The sequence below is a fragment of the Sardina pilchardus genome, chromosome 13 (genome assembly GCF_963854185.1).
Source record: "Sardina pilchardus chromosome 13, fSarPil1.1, whole genome shotgun sequence".
Taxonomy (NCBI): domain Eukaryota; kingdom Metazoa; phylum Chordata; class Actinopteri; order Clupeiformes; family Clupeidae; genus Sardina; species Sardina pilchardus.
In genome coordinates this window covers 27,635,156-27,648,276 of record NC_085006.1, presented here as the reverse complement: position 1 = coordinate 27,648,276, position 13,121 = coordinate 27,635,156, and the positions used below count along the sequence as shown (strand labels likewise).

Here is a 13,121-nt window from a genome sequence, read left to right as displayed (position 1 = left end):
GCAGAACAGTCTTACAGAAGAAGCGAAAGATGGCGGTAAGTAGCGGTCCATGGAACACCGTGTTACTTTTGTTTTAGAATACAGTTACATTTTTGCAGAATAAATGTTAAGCCTACGGAATATTGTACAGACTGATATGTAGGCTACTGATTAGGCCTTTTTTAAATGGTTGCGGGCCATTCGTCGTTCCAGATGCAGTTTGTGTGTGGTATGAACTTCTCAACGAAGTTTCCTTTTTAGCAGCCTATTATCTACATAATTTGCCCTTTAAGTGTACTTTAAACAGCATGCTTTTCGGTTATTTTCAGCATCTCCTGTTGCAAAGTTTACTCAAGCTAAACTCTGCTTATTCAGCATTTCTATTCCGAGATATAAGGGAAACTGAATTTTGAACTCCATGAGAAATGAAATATGTTCAATTCACTTTGCAATATTTTACATTGTCTTCGACACATGAATTGTCGACACGTGAATTGTCCTTATTACAAAGTGTCAGACTTATATCTTCAGCTGTGTTTCGTGGTACAGACCAACATATAGCCTAACTGATGCTTTTAGTGAGCACCAAAAATAGCCTTCTGTGTTGGGACGGACGTACAGGCAAGGACTGACGTGGGTTTGTGTCAAATGTTTTGTTTTCAGCGACATGTTAGGTCTAAAGTTCTTTTGCGTTTGCAAAATGTTGTTAAACAGGACGAGAAAGCTAGCCTAACGTTTCTTAAACAGATTGCATCTCAGAAAGAAGATTATGTCATTAATAGGCTAAGTCTACACACATATCTTTAAATTTCTATACTAAAAGTCCTTGCAAATTGAAAAGGAACTGTAATCATGGAAAATCAGTCACTGTCTGTAACATTCTTAAACATCGTAATTTAATCCTGCATGTCTATATAAAATAAATGGTCATACACTCTCTTAACTCCTTTGGTTCATATTGTCTCATGGTAGCAAATTAGGTCATAATAATCCTTTGTTAAAATAGCGAATACTCACCACCAGGGGGAGACATTACTGCCTGATCCAGGAGAGCAAAGTCTCTCTCTTTTCTTCTAATTTGCTGCCCTGACCCCTCCAAGTCCTCTACTTCTTTAAGATACTAGCTTTTACTACATATGCATTACATCATGTCAGATCTACTGTAACGGTTATCAATCAGGTTAACCTTCCATTAACCTACATTGCGTTTAAATGAAAAAAAAGCTAATAACTTGTTATGGTTATGGTTATGGTTAAGCAACATACAAACAAAAGCGACATAAGCTTAAATCTTAATGATCTACAATTATCAGTCATACTCCTTCAGGCAAACTTCAGGCATTTCTGATAAGCCTAGTAGGATTAGGATCTCAACATTCACATTGGCATCTTCCTTCTTTTTTCCTCTGCAGGGTCAAAGGTCACGCAGCCCCACCCAGTGGCGTGTTTGTTTTATCTGGACAGACGGGAGGAGACGCCCAGGGTGATGGGTGATGGTGATTGTGGACGTCGTGGTGGTGGTCAGTGGATGTTCACAGCAAACAACACGTTGCCATGCAGGACAGCCCTGGCTGTTGGAACCTGGATGTGAGAGCTAAATTGAAAGTTGACCGACTGGTGTTTAGTAGACACTTTATATCCAAGAGGACACAGACTTGCAGCAGTGGATTTGAGAATCGAACGAATCGGTCAACTGATTGTTGGCTGGTGATGTGGTGAGTGGTGTTGCCATGGTGTAACCATACCCTCTTTCTGACCTTTGACTCCTAGTGATATGGGCACCATGCCAACCAAGCCCAGCCTCAATGATCTATTGTGATGTCAGTTTAGAACTACCAGTGAACAGGTATTCTCATTTAATGAAAAACTCTTGAATGTGGAAAATATTGGGGAAACATTTGATGCACTTAATGAAAACTCAAAGCTTTTCATTCTTTAGTGTGTTGTGGTGATAGTGTTGCCGTTGTTTTGTTGTTGGTAACCATGTGCCCTGTTCCGTAGCATCAGCAGCATAGTGACGGCCTGTTCCAGCCCCACCTCAGTCTGAGGTGGAGGAAGAGATGGAGTGAGCTGGAGGAGATCATGACCACTGCATGTGTTTACCCAAATAAACAGGCAACAATGAGGGGAACTTCCCGTTATGTCTCCGGCTGCGAGGTATATGGCATGTGTGTGTGTGTGTGTGTGTGTGTGTGTGTGTGTGTGTGTGTGTGTGTGTGTGTGTTGGCATGTCTGTCTGTCTTTCTGTCTGTCAATCTATCTGTGTGTGTGTGTGTGTGTGTGTGTGTGTGTGTGTGTGTGTGTGTGTGTGTGTGTGTGTGTGTGTGCAGGGCATGAGTGTATCACTTCAACCTGCACTTTAATTACCAGCCTGTCCTGTCCGTGGGCAGGTTTGGTGACGAGGGTGCGGACAGTATTCTGGTGGATGTCCCCTCTGTCCCTCCCAGACCTGGTCCTCTCCAGCTGGCCTGGGGGGTTCAGGGTCTCCACTACAACACACACACACTCGTACACACACACACACACACACACACACACACACACACACACACACACACACACACACACACACTCACACTCACACTCACTCAAGGGGTGTCATGTTGAGGGAAGTGACAATGATCCAGCGTGGTCGCTTAGGCCGAGTGGTACTACTGAAGATGATGTGGATTTCATTATTAGCTTTTGTTACTAACAACTTATTAGCTTTTAGCTTTGATATAAACAGCTCTTTCACATTTAGCTTTGAATATTAGTTGGATTGCTAGCTATGGATTGCTCTCAAATTTTACTGAGATCCACAAGACCCGTCTGTATTTTTTGGTTCTCAGCCCATGTTACTGTCCTCAAAATTGACCCCATAGTGTATGTTTGTGTTTGTGTGTGTGTGTGTGTGTGTGTGTGTGTGTGTGTGTGTGTGTGTCTGTTTTTCTGCATGTCTGCACTGCACCTCACCCATAGGAGACTAAGAGAGTGGGTGGGATTGGGTTGGTAATCTCTTCAAAATTACTCGTAATGCGGTAACAAGATCTCTATCCAGATTGATATCAGCTGTTTTTCTGTGTACGTTCATGTTCAGGTTTTTTCTTTCCTTGGGTTTAGTTCAATTCATACTTGTGCCTTTCATTGGATAAATCAGATGTATGCAAACTGCTTGATTAACATTTTGACATTTCATTCGGTAAAGATTTAACCAACACTCTTTTTTTGTTTTGTTCTAATACTTTGTTCATTGAAGGAACGACTGATAACAGAGGAGGACAGCTGATGTCAGAGTGACATCAGAGTGTTCCGCCCAGCCTCTCTAAGACGTGTCACCCTGAGCAAGACGTCTGCAGATGTAATGGGAGATAACAGAAGAGAACTTCACTTCACACACGCGCCTACGCACGCACGCACGCACGCACGCACGCACACATACACACACTCACTCTCTCACTCTCTGATTAACTAACATTTCCTGGGCAAATGTGATACCAACACCAGAGCTACAAGTGAAAAACTGAAAACTCAGTCTGCATCTTTTTTTTAATGACCAAAATGGACAGAATGGAATTCAGTTAGAGAAATTAAAATGAACGATTCAATGTACAATTATTAATTTATGTTAAATAATTGATCTGACATCATCCAAGATCGACTGAATAGGGTACTAGATTGTATGCCTTTACAACAGTGTGTTGTTGTGAAAATGGAATTGCTTGACATGGTGCCGTTTCTCAGTGAGTCCTTTTTCTGAGTTACTGCAGACAAATAATAATAAATAAATAAATAAATAATCCCCCTCGCTGGGACATTTCTGGCTTTTGTGTTTTCCTCTGGTGTGACACAGTTCCACATTCAATTGCACTGTTTCCCCTGACATTTAGCTCCTAATGCAGTTAGTACTCTGGCTCCAATTGGGTACAAACAGTCTCACGGTGTCGTGGCAACATGGGTAATTTCATTAGTAATGTTTCCTTAAATAACCCATCGATATTGGATTGAGCTGAGGACACATGGGAGAAGGTGAAAAGTCTGACAACAATGTTAACTCGGTGCTTAATAACAGGACTTTGCGATCAGGAAAGAAAACATTTGGTTCCTTTTTGGCAAAAATAATCATAATGACTCTTCTTCTTGCAAGGAAACTTTTTCTACATTTGCATGTGTAAATCGACCTTTTTCTGTCTGAATATCCAAATAATGTAGAAGTGTTCTGATAATTGTTACAAAGTTAAACACAGAAGTCACTTGTAAATGCCTTTCAACTTCCTCAGCTGAAGCACCAAGGGGAAATTAATCAGACGAGACTCTGGTCTCAACCTCAGAGTTCAGTTAGTCAGCGGGACACCCAATACCAACTCTCTCTGTGTGTATGTGTGTGTGTGTGTGTGTGTGTGTCTAGGATCAAACAGTAGTCTTCATTATGAGCTGTATTATTTATCACGACACAAGCTGGAACTGGTTCCGATTACATTACATTTGGCTGACACATTTGTAACCAAAGCGGCTAACAACATAAACAGTTTAAGCTTTTTAAAGCAATTGTCTCAACAATTCCAGGACGATTTAAAAAGGTAGAGTAGAATAAGACTGTTATTAAACAGTCAAGTGTCAGTTCTAGTCAGGTGATAAGTGCTAGGATCAGCAAGAGTAGTTGTTAGCAGTGTTACGAGAGGAGATGTTCTCTGAAGACCTGGGCCATTAGTAATACCTGTCGTTATTGACTATTAGTCTATATATTGTCTGATGTACTACAAAAAGTCAGTAACCAAATTTCTTGTGTGTAGGCGTCTAGCACTTGGCCGAGTAGATGTCGATCTGATTTGGAGAAGGACTATGCCTTGTTTGCATCCCCCGCCCCCACCTCCACCTCCATGATCCTATAGTGTGGCAGGGCCTCTGTTCGAGTCTGTACATGAAGTCCCAAACGCATGTGTTTGTGTGGTGGTCATGTGACATCTGTTGCTCCCATAGAATGCTTGGTAGGTGTGGTCTCCAATGGCCATAGAACGTCTCAGATCTCAGTCATGTTAAAATGTATGATTTCTGATAGACCAGTGTCTTGTTTTGAATTATGATTTAACCTCCATCTGCTCATTTCAGTAGCCTATATACTGTAGCCTGTATATATTAAAATATATTTTTAAAACGTTTAAACTTTTTATTTCATCACTTGACAATAAATGATGATCCTACGGACTGTTGAAACATCACGAGCGAGGAGATATCAAACCGTATCCCAGCTGTGTAGGTTTGGAGCCCCCGTTGCGTGTGTTTGTGAGTGACTGGGTGGCCGTGAGCAAATGTGTTGTTGTTCTTTTCATGACATTGTGGACGCGTCTGCGCTCGGCTGGCCACGCGGTCCAGCGGCCAGTGCCCCGCTAAGCCCCGATAACAAGGCCGGGGTGCTCCGGAGCTAAAGCTGCCCGGGCCCTGGACAAAGGGCAGGGGCTTTAGGGTGAAGGCCCCAAAGTGCTGACATGGATGTTGAGCTAATACAGCATTCTGCTGCTGTCTCCCTCCTGTCGCCCCTCTCTCCTGCCCTCTCTCTATCACTTTCTCCCTCTCTCTTTCTCTTTTTCAGTCTGTTTCTCTCTCTCCATCCATCCCTATCTTGATCAGTTCCCTCCTCTCTCTCTCCCTCTCTCTCTCTCTCTCTTTTTTATCTTTCTCTCTCTCCGCCTTTTTCTCTCCACCCGAGATCCTCTCTCTCTCCCCACATGCTAGCTGGTAGCTGGACCGCTACCACTCCTTTGACAGAAGGGGTTGCCTTCCGAGAGCCTGTCCATCTTGTTTTCATTTTTCGCAGGCATCTATCTTGACTCCTTTTTTCCCCCTCCCGACCCCACGTCTATTCTGTCGTCACTCTGTATCTGTCCTTCTTGTCGTCGTCCTGAGGTGTGTTGAGTGTGTGGTGTGTGTGTGTTTGTGTCGCCAGTCCACGCAGGACCATGTGTGAGTGCCTACGTGGGATTTTCAGGGTCACCTGGGCACCCTCCTCAAGAGCAGGTTTGTGAAGAACTTGTGTTGTGTACAACTAGTGTGTGTGTGTGTGTGTGTGTGTGTGTGTGTGTGTGTGTGTGTGTGTGTGTGTGTGTGTGTGTGTGTGTGTGTGGTGTGTGTGTGCGTGTGTGTGTGTGTGTGTGGTGTGTGTGTGTGTGTGTGTGTGTGTGTGTGTGTGTGTGTGTGTGTGTGTGTGGTGGGGGTAAGTGGGTCACACTGAAGAAAACAGATTGGATGTAAATGTCAATATATTACTACTGGTTTGTTTGGCTAATATTTGTGAAATGGTTGTTGTTGTTTTCTGATGACATCAAGGATTGCTGGAAAGTGACAGTTGACTCAACTTCATTTTAAGCTGATCTGTAAGCCAGAGTTCTGATATAATTTAATGGGCATGTTGTCTTCTTGAACCTAATTTGTAATAGTATTTCATCTACTCAGTCATTTGTGTCAGTTAGAAATGTGTATTGACATCCCTTTCAATATTGGGTGGATGGACTATCCTGCATGTCTCTATACACTTGCTGAAAGATATTTCTTAGTGGGTAAAGAGATGCCTTACCAAACTTACTTTTTTTGTTTAAAAAGACTGATTATGGACAGCTCATTATTCCTTTTCTTGAAAAGTCTGTGTGGTATATTTCACACAAAGCCAGAAAGGCTTTTAAAGCTTGTGATTCTGTTTGAGTTGCGATGGATGTTAATTCCATGCCTTTACAAAGATGTAAAATGTTTTAAACTGACCAGACTTGGCAATGAAGCTGATCCTTTGATGACAGACTGCATTAGTTTGCATATTTCAGGCTCAGATTTAATCGCTTGTATTCAATACATCTCCATGTTTGCCCAGGAGTGTTTGAGAAAGAGAGAGAGAGAGAGAGAGAGAGAGAGAGAGAGAGAGAGAGAGTGTGTGTGTGTCTGTTTGTTTGTTTGTTTCAGATATGTGCTACAGTATGGGTAGCATGACCACACTATTGTATTTAGGGATGTGTGTGTGTTGTATTTAGGGATGTGTGTGTGTTGTATTTAGGGATGTGTGTGTGTTGTATTTAGGGATGTGTGTGGTTTTGTGAGAATGTGATACTTGTCACCCATCATCTCCTCAGCAGATAGCGCCTGCCCCACTTTGGGTGATATCTTTCTGTCATCACCTCATTATGATTCATCCTACCACTGACCACTCTAGCACGCACACACACACACACACACACACACACACACTCCTTTCCTCTCAGTCGGTCTCTGCACTTTTCTCCTCACTTCTATTTTGCTCCTCTGAGTCCTCACTCCCTTCCTCTGCCTCTTCCTTTCCTTGCCTAGTCTGTCTATTTTGACTATAAATACACACACACACACACACACACTCTAATAAGGTGAGGGTTCAGATGGAAACGGAAGGGAGGTAGAGCACATTGTTTGACTGGACAGATAATATATTGCTTCTCTTAACACGTGGAACCGTGGAGCTGTCGGACATCTGGTCTGGGCATTCTCTATGTATCCCTCAGTGTCCTTCCAAAGTTCTGTTGCTGCCACGACAACAGGGAGGTCTGAGGCTTTGAGCTTCCTTACCTGAAAACAAATCCCTCTCTTCACCGTGATCTCACTGGAGTGCTTGACTTGCTTGGTTTGGTGTGTTTGTTGTGCTTGTTTGTTTTGTTTTGTTTTGTTTTGTTCAGCAGCTGGTGTTTGCACACAATGCACCGAATGGCTGGACGATGGGACTGTTTTGCTGCTATCGTCAACAGTGCACTGCAACCACAGTGTGTGGGTTCAGCATCGTCTCCTCCCTTTTCAGCCCTGGAGATGTGGGAGTGTGGGACGTACAGTACCCTAAGCACAGGACAGAAGGCTGAAGATCTGGCGTAGATCAGTGCTACCTTCTCTAGATACGGAGGCAAGACAGCAGCAAAGCTGCCATTCTCCACAAGCACTAGTACCAGTGATCCAAAATCACATCCTGGGCGATACGGAATTGCTTGGATGGTGTTGGTGCTCACGAGCTCAGAGCTCAGTTTGTCCCATCTCCGTGGTTTTCAGAGGTGTCACGAGGTAAGAACCCCTCCCTGGTGTGGCACATCTCACCTGAGCCAAGCCGAGCCTGGCCCAGCCCTCCCCATCCCTCCCTAGCACCAGCCCAGCCCTCCCCATCCCTCTAGCACCAGCCCAGCCCAGCCCAGCCCAGCCCAGCTGCGTGCTTCAGGTTCCAGGCCTCGTTATCTGCTGACGATGTGGGGTTGCTCTTCCCGCCGGGACACCCCAACGTTTGCCAAGCCATCTAGCCACACCGCCTACCCCACCCACACTCACTCTCCTGCTCACTCCTGACCTTACTTAACCCCCCACCCCACCCCACCCCACCCCTCCCTACAGCCCCAAACCTCTGCAGCTCCATCTAAACTGCCCCATCACCCCCCTCTCTAGCTTGGCGTCCGTCCGCCCGGGCCGGTTAAATCCCGCTATTTGTACGCCGCAGACTGATGGGCAGAGGGAGCACAATGCAAACACCTGGCAGCCGGCGCGGGCAAACACGCCACGCTGGACGAGACCTGGCATTCCGTGCGCGGCGTGGCGCGGTGCAGCACGACGGCTGATTGGCCACGGCCCGGTCTGGACACCTGCCTGCCTGTCCGGCACCCTGTGATCAGGAGCAAGGGGGGAGACATCGGCACGCCGGGCACCACCCCAGGAGTGTTGGATTTCGCCCCCCCACCACCACCGGCCCTTCGCCTCCCCCCCCCGGGAACCTGATCGAACACGCCCTGGAGATGAGATGGGTGTGCAGTGGAATGCAGTAACGGTGGCACGTCGCTGTACGCGGAAGAAGAGAAAGCAGAAGACCAGAACACACAGGTGTTAAGCTCAAAACAACAGCTGCTGCTGTCCAAACGCACCTCATGATTGCACTCCAAAAATAACACCGCGAGCCTATTTGCGATTTTTGGCCTCCTTGGACTAAAAATAGCACCCGTGGAGGCATGTGTCTACTATGCAGAGGGTCTGCCACTGAGGCTTCTGTGGTTTCTGTTTTGTCTGCCTTTGTTTTGGTATTCTGCTGCCACTAGCGCTGTTCTGTTAGTCAGCAGTGTAGTCAAACAATGGCTGACCACTTCAGCACAGGGAGATGTGTGGATTTGCTGAGCCACCTACAGAGCTGTTTTTATTTTTGTTTTTATGCAAGTGTGTGTGTGTGTATGTGTATGTGTGTGTGTGTGAGAGAGAGAGAGAGAGTGACGGAGTGCAAGAGAGAGTGTGTGTGTGTGTGTGTGTGTGTGTGTGTGTCGGTGAGTATCCTCTCTCCCTCTACTCTCACCCACACAGAGTCCAGACTCCTAGAGTAGGCTGGTCCAGTCCAGAGGCTGTGCTCTCCCAAGCCCGCCCTGCTGCCCCGACTCCTCTCTCCCTGCCCTGCCCCACCTCTCCACACACCGTATATGGGGCATCCCCCAGTGGCTCAACCAATTGGCTCACTGACCCCCCCCCCCCACCCCCCCATCCCCGGACTCATACCCCCCGCCCCCCCCAGGGGATGTCATGGCACTTGTTTAGGTCTCTGGACCAAGAGAGCGCAGTCAGGAGTCAGTCTGCCTGCACACTGAGGGGGGAGAGGAGTACGAGTGAACGAGTACGAGAGTTTTAACCACACGCCACAGATTGATTTAAGCCACACTGACGCACTCCGGAGCAAGCGAGCGCTGAAGGGAGACAGCTGGGAAGAGAAACTGGGCGAAAGACAGGTAGGAGGGCAGGGGCGTGGGAGTTGTGTTGTGGTGACAGGTGGAGTTTTGGGGGGGGGGGGGGGGGGGCAGAGGTTGAGTGGGTTAGAGGGTTTACAAGAGCGGACATCTTTTTAGGTAGATTTCTGGTGGAGTGGACCAAGTGGCAGTGGAGCCTGTGCTACTGTGTGAGGAGGTGATAGGAGAGGCCAGTGGTCCTGACGCAATCTGGTGTTAAAATAGTGTATCGCATGATCGCCTGCATTACTACTCATCGATTTGTCATGCTGAGACAACTTTCTGTACGACAGTGAGTGTCACCATAACGCATCGCACCGATGTGAACAAACAGCTCAAGTCATACAGTACAGTACAGTACTATGGTATGGTCATATCTCAAAGTATAATTGCCTTGCTTATGATGAAATTTCCTTTATTTTGGCCTGCCTTCATGGCCTTTGGAACTCAACCCCCTCACCTTTGTGATTAGCCTTAAGTAATCCCTTTAAATTAATCGATAAGCAATTTAACTGTGATGGTAGGGAACAGGCTGCAGACGTGAGTCGTGACTGTCAAATACATTGATACTTTGCAATTGAATCATATCTCATAAAAGCCACAACGGTGTGCAACATTTGATGATGTGCGACTCCTTGTTTTGAGCGTGTAGGAATATCATGCGTGCTGGAGCTGCTGCATGTAGTTGTCTTGCTGGTATAAACTCCCTGTGGGTAACCAGAGAAAGGTGTGTGTGTGTGTGTGTGTGTATATATGTGTGCGCGTGTTTGTGTTTATTTCCAACTCCCTGCATTTACTTTACACAACAGCTGTTAGCTGTTGGTCATGAGATCTGCCTGTGCTGTGCTGGGCTATGCTGTGCTATGCTGGGCTGGGCTCAGCTGGGCTATGCTGGGCTGTGCTGGGCTGTGCTGTGCTGGGCTAGCTAGCTTCACGGCTCGGCATATTGTTCTAGAGTAAAGGGCGCAGCACATTCAGAAGGCGTAGGGAGTGAAAGCACACTGAAAGTGCTCCTTTCCATTAGCCAGCTTGCTAAGTGTGAGGGCAAATATGATCAAATCAGAATCTGTTTAACAACAAATTTTCCAGCCAGACAAGACACTATGCACTGACGACATGTTGCAATTTTTTTTTCCACACAGCACCTTTTGAAGCAAGTCAAAATATGTAAGGCCTTTTCTGCTTGTCAGTTATGACTGACAGGTGAATGGCAGCCCATGCTGGAAAGTTCAAATGAAGCTTGTCAGGGCGGAGGCCATATTTAGCATGGCATTTACAGAATCTGTCAAATGTGTTCAGTGGGCCCTGATTGAGTAACGGTTTACAGAGTCCAATTATTGGCAGTAACTTGGTAAACTACCAGGATCATTCAGAGGGTGAAATTGCGAATGCAGAGATTTGTCTGAAAATCTGACAACGCTTTCTCCAGATAAGGACTCCTTGGAATGTGGAAATACAACAGTTTGAATCTAAAGATGGAAGAAGCATGAATGATTCAAACTCTTCAGCATAGTTGTCCTGCCCTGCCACTCTCTCCTGGATGAGTGTAGACTTGTAGCTATCTGTTTGGTAAGAAAGCTGGCTTTGGTCCCAAGCTTAATTCCTGTCATATAACTTTCTGTCATGTGTGTGTGTATGTGTGTGTGCGTGTGTGTGCGTGTGAGCGTGTGATCCCTGTGGTATTCCTCCTGAGGCTTGGTCATCAGACACGTTAACGGGATACCATAACGGAGGTGGTGGTGGTGGTGGTGGGGGGGGGGGGGGGGTTAGCGGGAACCGGGCGGTGGTCCTGAAGGTTGAGAAATCAGCCGTGTTGATGGGCTATAGATAGCCTGTGATGCCATTGAAGAACGACTCCTAGTGACCCTCCCGTTCACTCCCGCTCGAAAGCCTCCATGCCTGGCCGGAGTGTTGAAATAGCACCGCTCAGGAGCATGTGCTCAAACAGGGGTTTAAATTTGATGTCAACACATCTCGGGAGTTACTACAGCAGAGACGTTACCCTCACAGCGCATAGTATTCGTGATACACATTGTTTTAAATCAGGGAGGTATTCAAGTGGCCTGAATCAGAATATATTCAGATTGTATAAACACAACTGTCCAATAGTATTTATCACACGTTTAATAGTGTGGAGGAGAAGATCAGTTTATGCAGCTTAACAGACACTTGAAGCATTCACAATATTCTCATGTCATGCTATCTAAATAACAAGAAGAACAAGTATAATTTCTTAAACAAATATGTTTATTGTTTGTTATGTATGTTATGTATGTCTCTATTGAGACAAAATCCCTGCGTACAGGCCAAAAGTAAAGTACACCACTGCATGCTGGTTAAATATTACAAATTGTTTATTTAGAGCACTTAAAAAAACAACAACAACAACAACAAAAACATTCATAATATTAGACCGGTGTGCTGTGACAATCTTTACTTTTGATGTTTTTCTCTATCCTCTGTTTTATCAGATTCATTCTCAGTGCCGTATGGCTGACCAGTCAGAATTTGTCAATGTTTGACAAATTTACAATCAGATACTATCAGTTTCTTGTATGTTGACTGACAGCATTTTTCATCAGACAGAACACTTGAGGCGCAAACAATGTGAGCAACTCGCCTCAGTGTCAGATATTCATTTTGATGTAGAGAAAAATCTCAGCTTCCTGTTTATCTGAAGGCATTTCCTGATGGGCTGTTCACACCCATGGGAGGGGCACGGCTGTGCTTTTCCCCAGACAAGATGTTTATTCATAAGTGAGGAGAGAAAGACTGAGAGAAGGAGAAGAGAGAGAGAGAAAGAGAGAGAGATAGAGAGAGGGGGGTGGGGGACGATAGAGAGGGAGTGGGAAGACGGAAGGCGGTGTGTGTGTGTGGGGGGGGGGGGCAGATTACTACATTCCCAGACATCTGTTTCTGTGCCGGGGCATCACAGTGAGATGTTCTCCTCGGGAGCACATGGACACCACTGGACCGGCGTTCCCACGTTGCCGCTACAGCTCAAACCATGAGACGGTTGAGCATCCCTGTCCAGCCTCCATCCCACTTCACTCTAGCCAGAAGTGACCAGGACTTTATTTGTTTATTTGACAAGACAACACACAACAGCCTCTTGTTCGGGACCTTGCACCCGAGATGACTTGACAGACGGAAGGGATCTGGTAACATGACTTTTTTTTTATGTCATATTTGTCTTGGTCATATCTCTTTTGTTTCTTCTCTTGGACCAAAGGACACGACTTTAACATTCACTAGTTGATACTGCAGAACACTGTTTAGCCTATAGCCTACATTGTTTAAATTACTTTATACTTTTGCTGATATGATCCTGTGAATTTGTACACTAAATGCAATATGCCCAACTTTTGAGTGTTCTTTTACAGTTAGCTTATTCGCTAATGGAGGTCACATCTTCCGTGT

The 13,121-nt window shown here is 45.7% G+C and overlaps 1 protein-coding gene and 1 long non-coding RNA gene across 4 annotated transcripts in view; both read left to right on the top strand.

Annotated features, from left to right (window-relative positions):
* The first annotated feature begins 10 nt into the window (after nucleotides 1–10).
* Nucleotides 11–3,773, top strand: LOC134099975 (uncharacterized). Its single transcript, XR_009941194.1, has 4 exons — nucleotides 11–35; nucleotides 1,392–1,694; nucleotides 1,981–2,136; nucleotides 3,218–3,773. It is a non-coding gene; the product is annotated as an uncharacterized LOC134099975 (long non-coding RNA).
* Nucleotides 3,774–5,861: 2,088 nt separating this feature from the next.
* prx (periaxin) overlaps nucleotides 5,862–13,121 on the top strand; it is a 29,924-nt gene continuing 22,664 nt past the window's right edge. Inside the window, exon 1 of one of the 3 annotated variants that reach the window (XM_062553023.1) lies at nucleotides 5,862–5,973. In XM_062553023.1, the coding sequence (XP_062409007.1) occupies nucleotides 5,916–5,973 (58 nt within the window). In that variant the 5' untranslated portion in view covers nucleotides 5,862–5,915. Of the gene's footprint in view, nucleotides 5,974–9,553; nucleotides 9,705–13,121 lie in introns of those variants that run through there. The other 2 variants (XM_062553021.1, XM_062553022.1) reach the window with 2 other exon arrangements.